Here is a 14076-nt window from a genome sequence, read left to right as displayed (position 1 = left end):
GCAACAGAGCAAGACTCTGTCTCGAAAAAAAAACAGAAACAAAAAAACTTAAGTCAACAACAGAGCTTTTGGATATGACGTACAAGGTTTTACAAAATAAGCTAATTAAAACAACAATACATAGCAGTTACTGTTTATACTAAAACATGCAACTAAATAATTCCTGGGCATTTACAAAAGATATTGCCCCTTCCTCTTTATACCACTTGTTTGACAAAATCACAATAGTTAAATCCATGTCTGGGCCCACCCTGCCTGTAGCCACACAGCTAAACAAGTTTGGAGGAAAACATACCACCCTACTGGCTTGTAGAACTTTCGATCCAAAACCTCCAACCTCCAGTGGGCCTTTAATGTTGCCTGGCAAATCCTTCCACAGAAACCTTGTCCAATCCCTCTCCCATTCCCCTAGAGGCCTAATATATGCCTTCTCTCCTAAATCTCCACTATCTCTTCGGCAATTTTTTTTTTCTTTTTTGAGACGAAGTCTCACTCTGTCTGTCGCCCAGGCTGGAATGCAGTGGTGCAATCTCGGCTCACTGCAACCTCCGCCTCCCGGGTTCAAGTGATTCTTCTGCCTCAGCCTCCCGAGTAGCTGGGACTACAGGTGTGTGCCACCAAGCTCAGCTGATATTTGTGTTTTTAGTGGAGACGGGGTTTCACCATATTGGCCAGTCTGGTCTCAAACTCCTGACCTCGTGATCTGCTCGCTTCGGCCTCCCAAAGTGCTGGGATTACAGGCGTGAGCCACCGTATCCGGCTTCTTTGGCAATTTTTAGCTGATGATCTTGTTTCCTATTTCATCAAAAAGACTGAAGTCCTAAGAACTTCCATAATCTTCAATCAACAACTTTTCTCATCCACCAGAGTCTGCACCCATGTTTCCCATCTGTTACTGACTGAATGATCCATGTTCCTGTCTAAAAGCTAAGACTGGGCCAGACATGGTGGCTCGCATCTGTAATCTCAGCACTTGGGGAGGCTGAGGCGGGTGGATCACTTGAAGTCAGGAGTTTGAGACCAGCCTGACCAACATGGTGAAACTCCGTCCCTACTAAAAATACAACAATTAGCTGGGTATGGTGGTGCACACCTGTAGTTCCAGCTACTAGGGAGGCTGAGGTAGGAGGATCACTTGAACCTGAGAGGCAGAGGTTGCAGTGAGCCAAGATCATGCCACTGTACTCCAGTCTGGGTAAAGAATGAGACTGCATTTCAAAAAAAAAAAAAAAAAAGACCATATATATATATATATATGAAATAATAAAATAAAAGCAAAGACCAGGCTGGGAATGGTGGCTAACATCTATAATCCAACACTTTGGAAGGCCAACATGGGAGGACTGCTTGAGCCCAGGAGTTCCAGACCAGCCTGGGCAACAGTGAAATCCTGTCTTAAACAAACAAACAAAAAAAGGAGCTAAGAAGACCACTTACCAAACCCCCTTTCCCATTGTCTCTTGCTTATCTCATGTTTCACCTCAGCCATTTTCCTCGCTCTCGCCTACATTATCCATTTTTCTCTCTACTGGAACATTCCCACCAGTATAAAAATACACTGTGACTTCTTCCATCTAAAAAACACCTTCTTGACCTTACTTCTTCCAGCTAGCTACTGACCCTGGCCCTTGCCCCTGCTCTGTTCCTCTCTGTAGCAAATACCTCAAAAGAGCTATCTATATTTGTTATGTCCAATTCTCTCTTAAACCAACTCCAAATAAGCTTTCACCCTCACCATCTCATAAAAAAGACTCTGTCTAGATCACCAGTGACCTCCATGTTGCTAAATCCAAAGATAAATTCTCAGCCCTCATTTTTTTGACCCATAAGAAGTAACTGACACAGCTGATGACCCTTTCCATCTTGATAGACTTTCTTTACTTGCCTCTCAGAATACCATGCACTTGATTTTCTTCATCTCACACTGGCTACTGCTTTTCCATCTCTTCTTTTGGCTTTTCTATTTCTTCCTTTCCTTTTTTTTTCTGAGATGGAGTCTTGCTCTGTCACCCACGATGGAGTCCAGTGGTGTTTTCTTGGCTCACTGCAATCTCTGCCTCCCGGGTTCAAGTGATTCTCCTGCCTTACCCTCCTAAGTAGCTAGGACTACAGGCGTGCGCCACCATGACCAGCTATTTTTTTCCTATTTTTAGTAGAGATGGGGTTTCACCATGTTGGCCAGGCTGATCTCAAACTCTTGGCCTCAAGTGATCCACCCACCTCAGCCTCCCAAAATGCTGGGATTACAGGTGTGAGTCACCATGCCCAGCTGGCTTTTCTGTTTCTTCCTAACTTCTAAACTCTGGGGTGCCCCAGGGCTCAACAGATGGTCCTTTTTTTTCCCTCTATCAACACTTATAACGCTTTGTGAGCTCATCCAGTCACATGGCTTTAAATACTATCTACCATATTTTATCAAATCTAAGAATCCACCAAAGGTAAGATGCATCATAGTTTATGGTCCACTGAAAGGAAAAAAATGCTGCTAATAAAACTAATACATCATCTATTGTTAAGATTCATCCTGAAAAACAGAAAAAAAGTAAAAGAAAGAAAAAACAGGCAAAAAATAAGAAAGAAGACTCATCCTGATTTTATAGATTTGAAAATAGAGCCAGGTGCTGTGGCTCACGCCTTTAATCCCAGCACTTTGGGAGGCTGAGGTAGGTGGATCACCTGAGGCTATGAGTTCGAGACCAGCCTGGCCAACATGGTGAAACCCTGTATATACTAAAAATACAAAAATAGCTGGGCATGGTGGTGCTACTCAGGAGGCTGAGGCAGAATTGCTTGAGCCTGGGAGGCAGAGGTTGCAGTGAGCAGAGACTGTGCCGCTGCACTCCAGCCTGGGCAACAACAGTGAAACTCTGTCTCCAAAAAAAAAAAAAAAAAAAAAAAGGAAAAGATGTGTGCTGTGTGCTTCAGATGAAATACAGATACAGATGTGCCCCCAGACTCCCACATTAAATGTGTAGCTCAGATATCTTTTCTGACCACCAGGTCAACATATAAAACTGCTACTCAACACCATCTGGAAACTTCATTGACATCTCAACTCCATATACCTCAAACTGAACTTCTGCTCTTCCTGCAAAAAATCTACTCGCAGTCTTTCTCAACTCAGTTATTGCAACTTTTTTTTTTTTTTTTTAGACAAGTTCTCTCTCTGTTGACCGGGCTGGAGTGGGTCACTGCAGCCTTAACCTCTGGGGCTCAAGCAATCCTCCCACCTCAGCCTCCCAAGTAGCTGGGACTACAGGTGCGCACCACCACACCTGGGTAATTTTTTGCTTTTTTGTAGAGATGGGGTCTTCCTATGTTGCCCAAGCTGGTCTTGAACTTGTGGGCTCAAGAGATCTTCCCACTTCGGCCTATCTAAGTGTTGGGATTACAGGTGTGAGCCACCATCCCTGGCCAACTTCATCCTTCTCACTGCTCAGACCAAGCTTTCTCCTTGTCACCTCCTACATCCTAGCTGTGTAGCACATCTTGTTGCCTCTACCTTCCAAATACATCCAGAATCAGACCATTTCTCACTACCTCCACTGCTCCCGTCTGGCTGGTGCCAGCATCATCTCATGCCTGAGTTACTATGACAGCTCCCTTCAGGCCCCAACTCCACTCTTGCTCCTTGACGTTCAGGATATAAGGAAGTCACTATGCCACCCCTCTGCTCAGAACTCTCAGTGGCTCCTCTTTTCACCCAGAGTGAAAGCCCAGGAAGTCCTTGCAGAGGCAAACAAGTAGGCCAGACCTGATCTCCCACCATTCTCACCCCTCCTCACTCTGCAGTAGCCACAATGGCCTTGTTGCTCTTCCTAGAATATATCAGGCATTCCTCTGTCTTGCAGTCTTAGGACTGGCTGTTTCCTATGCCCAGAATACTCTTCCCTCAGATAGCCACAAGGCTAAATTCTTCACCTCCTTCAAGTTTTTCCACAAATACCACCTTTTCAATGAAGTCATCCTGATCACCCTATATATATATTTTGAGCTGGAGTCTTGCCCTGTCGCCCAGGTTGGAGTGCAACGGCGCAATCTTGACTCACTGCAATCTCTGCCTCCCGGGTTCAAACAATTCTCTTGCCTCAGCCTTTGAGTAGCTGGGATTTAGAGCCTAACTGAACTCTGGCACTGCGTTTTCACCACTCCATGTTTCAAGGTGCCCGCCACTGTGCTCAGCTAATTTTTGTATTTTTAGTAGAGATGGGGTTTTGCCATGTTAGCCAGGTTGATCTCGAACTCCTGACCTCGTGATCGTCCCACCTCGGCCTCCCAAAGTGCTGAGATTACAGGCGTGAGACACCGCGCCTAGCCTGATCACCCTATTAAAAATGCAATGTGCCTGGCACTCCCCTTCCCCAGTACTCTGCTTGACGTATATAAACATCTTCTAACATACTCTTTAATTTACATCACACATATAGAAATGTCTTGATGCCTGTCTGTTTTGTTAGACAATAAACTACTAAAGGGCAAAGATTTTCATTATTGAGGTCCCTGAAGCATCCCAAGATCCTGGAACAGTAGTTGTGCCACAAATATTTGCTGAGTGGATGTAGAAGCAAGGCATGGGGAAAATGGCAGCATGTTAATTCCACAAACATCCCCCCAAATGCCCAGGATGTGCTGGGCTCTGGGTCTTAGGCAATGAGGATTCCAGGTTGATAAGGCATGGCTCTTGGTCTCTGGATACAGGGGGGTGGGAAAGGAAGACAAGCCAACCACATTTTCTCCCTGAGTAGTGAAATTCAGACTAGAAATAGCGGATGAGCCCTGGCCCCTCTCTGATCCCCTCTGCTTGTGTCATTTTCTCCTTCTTGCCCTTCAGGATGCTGCCCGCCATCCTGTACATTTAACTGCTTTTCCCCAGCTTTGGTCTTTGGCCCTCTTCTTCTCCTGCCTCTCAAGCACTGACAGTTGTGAGGTCCTGTCTCAAGGCCAATTCCCATTCTTGTGCTGTCCCTGATGTCCTCATCCCATCCCACAGCTTCCCTAATGGCCTTACAAACCTTTTCATCTTTAAACTCGTAGTTCCACCGGCACATCTGCACTAGACTGAAAGTGCCCAGAACACAGCCCATGTATCTTTCCTTTTCCTGCATTTTTTTTTTTTTTTTTTTGAGACAGAGTCTTGCTCTGTCGCCCAGGCTGGAGTGCAGTGGAGCAATCTCGACTCCCTGCAAGCTCCACCTTCTGGGTTCACACCATTCTCCTGCCTCAGCCTCCCAAGTAGCTGGGACCACAGGCACCTGCTACCACACCTGGCTAATTTTCCTTTTCCTGCATTCTTAGTGCCAGTTAATAGCATTACCAGTTGCCCAGATACCCAGGGAGAAATGGGGGTGACCAACCATCACCATTTACTGAGGGTGCTCCTGGGACTTGAGACTCTCTGTACTAAAACCAGGAGAAGTCTGGGGAAAAATGAAACAAGCTGGTCACCCTAAATGCCTGATCCAGAATCTGGAACACGCAGGGGTAATAACCTCTGGCAGTTCTCTACATCAACCCCTCATACCCAGCCCAGTTTCTTTGTTGACCTCATCATAGATCTGAGAACATGTTCTGCATGCCACATTTACTATAACCCTAAGTCCCGTTCCCAGGCTCATGTTTCCAAACCAAACACTCAGAATGGAGTGCAGTGTAGCTCAGAGGCCCACAGGTACTGACTCGATGACACTGTGGAAGGAGGTGGTATCCAGCTGGAAGATGGACAGGTCAAAGAGGGTGGTAAAGTCCCTCGGAATCTCATCGCTCTCCTGGAGACACTCTCGATTCCGCTTTGATAAGGTGGCTGTGTAGGGCAGCATCATGTAATCAGAAATCTGAAAGCCACAAGAGGATTCCTTTCAGCACAGCAAGAACAAGCATTTATTCTGTCAAATCTCCACTGTCTCAGGTCTAAATCTGCAACATTTATACTCTCTTGCCAAGAAATTTTACTGTTCATGATCACTGACCACTAAACCTTAAATAAGCTAATTTATGTGGAAAGAGGAACAAAATTAACTTGGCTAAACCCCAGTACTGGCTAAATCCAACTCTCCAATTACACCAGTACTCACATAGCTGAACACAGCTGGAGAAACACACAATCCTGTCAACTGGTCTTTTAATTTCATGATCTCTGATCTTGAGCACTCAGCAATAAACTACATCTCTGTAGTCTACCCACTTTCCCATTCTTCTAGACAATACTCCCCTTTTTTCAGTTCAGCCATGAAAATGGTTTTCCCAGCTGGGTGCAGTGGCTCACACCCACAACACTTTGGGAGGCTGAGGTGAGTGGATCGCTTGAGCCCAGGAGTCGGAGACCAGCCTGGGCAATATGGCAAAACCCTGTCACTACAAAAATACAAAAAAATTTAGCTGAGCATGGTGGTGTGTGCCTGTAGTCTCAGCTACTTAGGAGGCTGAGGTGGGAGGATCACCTGAGCCCAGGAGGTCAACACTGCAGTGAGCCATGATCAAACCACTTCACACCAGCCTGGGTGACAGAGTAAGACTTTGTCTCAAAAAAAAAAAAAATGGTTTTCCTTTTCACCATTTTAGCAATGACCCTATTTTCTATTTTAGTAAGAAAATAGAGGAAATCATGAAAGAAAGTCCGCAAGCTTCCACCATAACATGTACCTACCCCCTAGCATCCAGGCCCTATCTGCTTCTTTCCTCCTGGTACATGCCAGAGTACCTGCGACACTAGTACAGACAGTTCCTCCACCGGTACACTAGATACCAGTTCTTCTCCCCTAGCCAAAGACATCCCTCCAGCATTGCTGAGAGCCCCCAGTCATGACACATGCTGTGGACTAGCGACAGTAAAAGACCAGGAAAACCTAAATGCCTGCCAACAGGAGAGTGGTTAAATATATATATGTATACATATATATACATGTATACATACACACATATGTATACACCTATATACACACACATACACATATGTATGTATACATATATACACACACATACACACATGTATGTATACATATACACACACACACACACATATATATATTTTTTTGAGACGAGTCTCACTCTGTCACCCAGGCTGGAGTGCAGTGGCGCAATCTCGGTTCATGCCATTCTCCTGCCTTAGCCTCCTGAGTAGCTGGGACTACAGGCGCTCGCCACCACGCCTGGCTAATTTTTTTTATTTTTTTATTTTTTAGTAGAAACAGGGTTTCACCATGTTAGCCAGGATGGCCTCAATCTCCTGACCTCGTGATCCACCCGCCTCAGCCTCCCAAAGTTCTGGGATTACAGGCGTGAGCCACCGCAACTGGCCGTGAGTAGTTAAATATATTACACTTAAATAATGAGGCAAAATATCCATATGCTTAATGTTTCCATATGAGGAAATACTTTAGACATGCAGCTCTCCTGTTTCCTGACCCAAATCAGTCTGAGAAGCCATGTCCCTAGGTGAGGGAGGAAGCAGTCAGTGGACAGCCATCTTTGACTGTCTTCTCACCTACCTCCTATGACCAATGGCCAGGAAATTATTTTCCTGACATTTCAGAGTTTAATAGAGAAACAGCCCGGGCACGGTGGCTCAAGCCTGTAATCCCAGCACTTTGGGAGGCCGAGCCAGGCGGATAACGAGGTCAGGAGATCGAGACCATCCTGGCTAACACGGTGAAACCCCATCTCTACTAAAAAAAAAAATTACAAAAAAAACCAGCCGGGCGAGGTGTCAGGCGCCTGTAGTCCCAGCTACTCGGGAGGCTGAGGCAGGAGAATGGCATGAACCCGGGAGGCGGAGCTTGCAGTGAGCTGAGATCCGGCCACTGCACTCTAGCCTGGGCAACAGAGCGAGACTCCATCTCAAAAAAAAAAAAAAAAAAGAAATAGAGAAACAACTGTAGGGTAAGTAGAGTTTGAATTAGGAGACCTGGATTTGGATCCTAGCTCTGCACTTGCCTGCCATTTGAGCACACTGAGATCTTGAAGGATTTCAGTTTCCTCATCTATAAAATGAGAATAAGACCACCTGCCTCCCAGGGCAGTTGAGAGGATTAAATAAAATGACTTATGTGGAAGTATATGGCATACAATGCCTGACACATTACCATCTATTAACTTAGCCCGCATAATCATCCTGTGAGGTAGAGAACACAGGTATTAGCATCCCCTGTTCACAGATAAGAAAACCAGAAGGCGGGGCCCAGAGGCTCACGCCTGTAATCCCAGCACTTTGGGAAGCTGAGGCAGGTGGATCATTTGAGGTCAGGGGTTTGAGACCAGCCTCGTCAAAATGGTGAAACCCTGCCTCTACTAAAAATACAAATATTAGCCAGGCATGGTGGTTCACGTCTGTAATCCCAGCTACTCAGGAGGCTGAGGCAGGAGAATCACTTGGACAGGAGACAGAGGTTGCAGTGAGCTGAGATTGCGCCACTACACTCCAGCCTTTGTCAACAGAGCGAAACTCCATCTCAATACAATACAATAAATTTTTTTAAAAAACAAAGAAAACTAGGATGAAAAATGGTCAGAAAGAACCTGTATAAGGTTCACCAAGAGCCAGTGGTGATTTCACTGTGCTGGTTTCACCACTCTCGCTTGTCTGATGAATATTATCATAATGCCTTTAGAATTGTTAAATCTAAAGGTGACAAAATTATAGTTTACAACATAAATTCTGATAGTCTTTGTTTCTTTATGAGAAAATTCCATACTTCTGAAAAAAGTATTTTTCTGCAGATGCTCATTTTGAAAGTTTGGGCCAGAGTGCCCGTAATTTAAATTCTAATTTATATACATACTGCATGTATGTATGTTCCCCTCCAATTAATTCTATGATTAATTACATATTTTGTTTATTGACTTATTTTTTACAATATGGCCTTCATCCCCCCCAAAATCATCCTTTCTTTCCATTTGTCTTACAGATGAGGTAAGACAGACATGTATTCCTGTTGAGCTGTTAGAAGTGATACTGAGAAGCTCGACTCATTTTTCATTTAAAAGTTTCTAATAATCGCAGTGTCTACCTCCGGGTCTTCAGCATCAATCTGGTTTAGGTGGATGTCTCCTGTCGTGAGCCACTGGAAAACAACATCCTAAAAAAAAAAAAAGTACATAATTAGGACAGTTGGTTATTTGAAAAAGCTGAAGGTCAGGACTAGAGAATTAAATCAAGAAAAATGATAAAGGAAAAAAGATTAAAGCAGTGATTCAGAAAAGGGTAGCCAGCCTTGAAATCATATGAGAACTCAAAGGTTTTCTTCACCCTAATGCAACTTTTTATTCATTTTCTTTTTTGAGACAGAGTCTCGCTCTGTTGCCCAGGTTGGAGTGTGGTGGTATGATCTCGGCTCACTGCAACCTCTGCCTCCTGGGTTCAAACGATTCTCCCGTCTCAGCCTCCCGAGTAGCTGGGATTACAGGCGCCTGCCACCAGGCCCGGCTGATTTTTGTATTTTTAGTAGATGGGGTTTCACCATGTTGGTCAGGCTGGCCTCAAACTCCTGATCTCAGGTGATCCGCCTGTCTCGGCCTCCCAACGTGGTGGGATTCTAGGCATGAGCTGCTGTGCCCAGCATAATGCAACTTTTATTATCAGAAATTTATAATTTATCTTTAAGCACTCTAACCTCTAGCCACAAACTAAAATTTATTAACATTTGTTCACAATCCTGAATTAATCCCTGTTTACTGTGATGCCAGTCTGAAATTAAAACTTTTGAAAAGCAGAATACCTAGGCTGGGCATGGTGGCTCATGCCTGCAATCCCAGCACTTTGGGAGGCTGAGGCGGATGGATCACCTGAAGTCAGGAGTTCCAGACCAGCCTGGCCAACATGGTGAAACCCTGTCTTTACTAAAAATACAACAATTAGCCTGGTGTGGTGGCGCATGACTGTAATCCCAGCTACTCAGGAGGCTGAGGCAGGAGAATCGCTTGAACCCGTGAGGCGGAGGTGGCAGTGAGCCAAGATGGCGCCATTGCACTCCAGCCTGGGCAACAGAGAGAGACTCCATGTCAAAAAAAAAAAAAAAAAGTAGAATATCTAGATCTCCCATAATGTATCTAGAGACATCGAAACTTCATGTAAATTCCACAGAAATAAGATCTTAATCAATCTCCCAATATAACAATTATAAGGCTGAAGTAATCTATTTTATGAAGGAAAAAGTTTGGCGGGCATTTCTTTCTCTCACTGGAATCACCAATGGACAGCTGTGACACGTGCTGTACAGACATGTGCTTCCCCACTCTGCCATCCTCCATAAGACATGTTCCCTTGGTGTTTTTTTGACAAAATTGCAATGTCTTTATTTGCCACATCAGTCAGTGAGTGGTCCTCTACAGGACCCTTCCTAATTCCCATTCCATGCCACCGGCCCCTCCTCTCCACGCACACCTTCACTGCCGATACTCAGGTCCCCATTCCTCCTTGCCTGGTGACACCACCGCCTTCCTAACTGGCTCTAGGCTGCCTCCTCCTTTCCACCTTCCACACAACTGACAGAAAAATCTTTCCAAAACATTCCAGAAGTTATTTCATAAACAATAACAACAACAAAAAGAAGAAACACAGACCTGGCTATGCCCAAGGCTGCTGAAAACCCAAGGGCTCCCTGTGGCTTTCAGCATCAAGTTCAAGCTCCTTGGTCTTACATGTGATACTGCTGTTGAGCTTGTTCCTCTCTGCTTCTCCAGGCTCAGCTCCCACCCCTTCTGACATGCTCAGAAACACCCTTCTGGGTTTACTAATTTGTCTCCCTCTCTCTCAATGGATTACAAACTTTTCCAAAGCAGGGACTATGCCTGACTCAACTTTGTATTCTCAGTGCCTGGCATAGACTGGGTTCTGAGTAGCTGGTTTTAAATGAGCAAATAAACTTACCAGTATTTTTTAAAATGACATGAAAATAATACTTACACATTGTACATTAATGTGATGAAAGAAAAAGCTTACCATGATTTTGCTGTTTTCTTCTTTGTCCAAATACTGATCACTGAACATGTGACATGAGCCAAGCACTGCCAGCTTCCCACCTTGATTCTATTGATGACAAAGCAGGGTCAGATACTCAAATCCCAAGATGCATCTCATGTATCCTAGTCCCCAGACACTTATCAGAATCATGCTAGCAACTGTCTTATATACTGAAGAGTGCCAAATCACACCCAGATTTTTTTTTTTTTTTTGAGAGAGAGTCTCGCTCTGTCGGCCAGGCTGGAGTGCAGTGGTGCGATCTCCATTCACTGCAAGCTCCATCTCCCGGGTTCACGCCATTCTCCTGCCTCAGCCTCCCGTGTAACTGGGACTACAGGCGCCCACCACCGTGCCTGGCTAATTTTTGTATTTTTAGTAGAGACGGGGTTTCACCGTGTTAGCCAGGATGGTCTCGATCTCCTGACCTCATGATCTGCCCGCCTCGGCCTCCCAAAGTGCTGGGATTACAGGCATGAGCCACCGTGCCTGGCCCACGACCAGATTTTAAAGTTTAGAAATATCAACTATAGGCCAGGCGCAGTGGCTCAGCCTGTAATCCCAACACTTTGGGAGGATGAGGTGGGCGGATCATCTGAGGTCAGGAGTTCAAAATCGGCCTGGCCAACATGGTGAAACCTCGACATGGTGAAACCACCGTCTCTACTAAAAATAAAAAAAAAATCAGCCGGGTGTGGTAGCATGTGCCTGTAGTCCCAGCTACTCAGGAGGCTGAGGCAGGAGAATCACTTGAACCTGCGAGGCGGAGGTTGCAGTGAGCTGAGATCACACCACTGCACTTCAGCCTGGGTGACAGAGTCAGACTCCATCTCAAAAAAAAAAAAAAAGAAATACCAATTATAAGAACTACTACGTTTTAACCTGCCTTTCATTTTAGATACTTCTGTATTTTTCTATTTGGCTTTAAACAAAAACTAACATAAATTAATTCTACATTAGTTGGGTGTGGTGAGGCATACCTGTAGTACTAGCTACTTGGGAAGCTGGGGCAGGAGAACCACTTGAGCCCAGGAGCTCGAGGTTACAATGAGCTATGACTGCACCACTGCACTCCAGCCTGGGAAACAGAGCGAGTCCCTGTCTCTAAAAATTAAATAAATAAATAAATAAATAAATAAATTGGTTCTACAGCATTTTCCCATTGTTATTTATCTTATAAATGAAGATCATAATTTTAAAGGGAAAAAAAGATAAACTCAAAGACAGTGTGTACAGTTAAAGATACCTATGGGTACCAAAAAAAAAAAAAAAGTATTTAAGTAAGATCCAAATAGAAAGCTAAGGCAGGCCGGGCACGGTGGCTCACACCTGTGATCCCAGCACTTTGGGAGGCCGAGGTGGGCAGATCGCCCTGAGATCAGTAATTTGAGACCAGCCTAGCCAACATGGGAGGCAAAACCCTGTCTCCACTAGAAATACAAAAATTAGTTGGGGGTGGTGGCATGCACCTGTACTCCCACAGCTACTTGGGAGGCTGTGGCGGGATGATTGCTTGAACCTGGGAGGCGACGTTGCAGTGAGCTGAGATCGTGCCACTGCACTCCAGCCTGGGCAACAGAGTAAGATTCAGTCTCAAAGAAAGCTAAGGCAAGGCTGGGCACAGTGGCTCACGCTTGTAATCCCAGCACTTTAGGAGAGCGAGGCGGGTGGATCACTTGAGGTCAGGAGTTTGAGACCAGCCTGGCCAAGATGGCGAAACCCCGTCTCTACTAAAAATACAAAAATTAGCCAGGCATGGTGGTGCATGCCTGTAATCTCAACTACTCAGGAAGCTGAGGCACGAGAATCACTTGAATCTGGGAAGTGGAGGTTGCAGTGAACCAAAATCACACCACTGCACCCCAGCCTGGGCGACAGACACAGTGAGACTCCATCTCAAAAAAAAGAAAGAAAGAAAGAAAGAAAACTAAGGCACAAGCATGAGTCATAAAATAACAACTGGTTAATAAGAAAGATTTTCAATACTTGTAATTTTTAACAAATAAAAACAAAGTACTGGCCAGGCGCGGTGGCTCAAGCCTGTAATCCCAGCACTTTGGGAGGCCGAGATGGGCGGATCACGAGGTCAGGAGATCGAGACCATCCTGGCTAACACGGTGAAACCCCGTCTCTACCAAAAAATACAAAATCTAGCCAGGCGAGGTGGCGGGCGCCTGTAGTCCCAGCTACTCGGGAGGCTGAGGCAGGAGAATGGTGGGAACCCGGGAGGTGGAGCTTGCAGTGAGCTAAGAACTAGCCACTGCACTCCAGCCCAGGCGACAGAGCGAGACTCCGTCTCAAAAAAAAAAAAAAAAAAAAAAAACAAAGTACTTTTGCCTATCAGATAAATAAATATGAAAAAATGATATAAACAGTGCTGGTCAAATTTTAGTGAAATAAGTTCTTTCACACATTGTTGTTGAAACTATTAACATATGCAACAAAAGCAGTCTGAAACATAAAAAATTCTATGCACAGTTGTATAGTTAAAGTCACAAAAAATTAGAAATAAATCTAAATGTTCACAAAAAAGTAATTCAGAATGATGGAACCTTCTTCGGCAGTTAAATTTCTATAATATTATAAAGGGTCTTCAGTAACATGGGAAAATGCTTCCAACAAATCATTTGGTTAAAAAAAAAGTATACTATAATTTTTTTCCATTTTTTTTTTTTTTTTTTTTTTTTTGAGACGGAGTCTTGCTCTGCCGCCCAGGCTGGAGTGCAGTGGCCGGGTCTCAGCTCACTGCAAGCTCCGCCTCCTGGGTTTACGCCATTCTCCTGCCTCAGCCTCCCAAGCAGCTGGGACTACAGGCGCCCGCCATGTCGCCCGGCTAGTTTTTTTTTGTATTTTTAGTAGAGACGGGGTTTCACCATGTTAGCCAGGATGGTCTCGATCTCCTGACCTCGTGATCCGCCCGTCTCGGCCTCCCAAAGTGCTGGGATACAGGCTTGAGCCACCGCGCCCGGCCTTTTTTTTCCATTTTTAGAGACAGGGTTTCACTCTGTCTCCCAGGGTGGAGTGCAGTGGCACAATCATGGCTCACTGTAGCCTCGAACTCCTGGGTTCAAGTGAGCCTCCTGCTTCAGCCTTCCAAGTAGCCAGGACTACAGGAGCACACCACC

The 14076-nt window shown here is 45.1% G+C and overlaps 1 protein-coding gene across 6 annotated transcripts in view; it reads right to left on the bottom strand.

Moving 5' to 3' along the window:
* IFT52 (intraflagellar transport 52) overlaps positions 1-14076 on the bottom strand; it is a 62996-nt gene that overhangs the window by 22430 nt on the left and 26490 nt on the right. For all 6 annotated transcript variants that reach the window (XR_004431234.1, XM_033186458.1, XM_033186460.1 and 3 more), the window contains 3 exons: positions 10934-11020; positions 9003-9071; positions 5677-5831 (listed from right to left, as the gene is read on the bottom strand). Coding sequence is in view for 5 of the 6 variants with exons in the window: in XM_033186458.1 (XP_033042349.1) it covers positions 5677-5831; positions 9003-9071; positions 10934-11020 (311 nt within the window). In the remaining variant the exon portion in view is untranslated. The remainder of the gene's footprint in view (positions 1-5676; positions 5832-9002; positions 9072-10933; positions 11021-14076) is intronic.

The sequence above is a fragment of the Trachypithecus francoisi genome, unplaced genomic scaffold, assembly GCF_009764315.1.
Source record: "Trachypithecus francoisi isolate TF-2019V2 unplaced genomic scaffold, Tfra_2.0 Lachesis_group21, whole genome shotgun sequence".
NCBI lineage: Eukaryota > Metazoa > Chordata > Mammalia > Primates > Cercopithecidae > Trachypithecus > Trachypithecus francoisi.
This window is presented reverse-complemented; position numbering and strand designations above follow the sequence as displayed.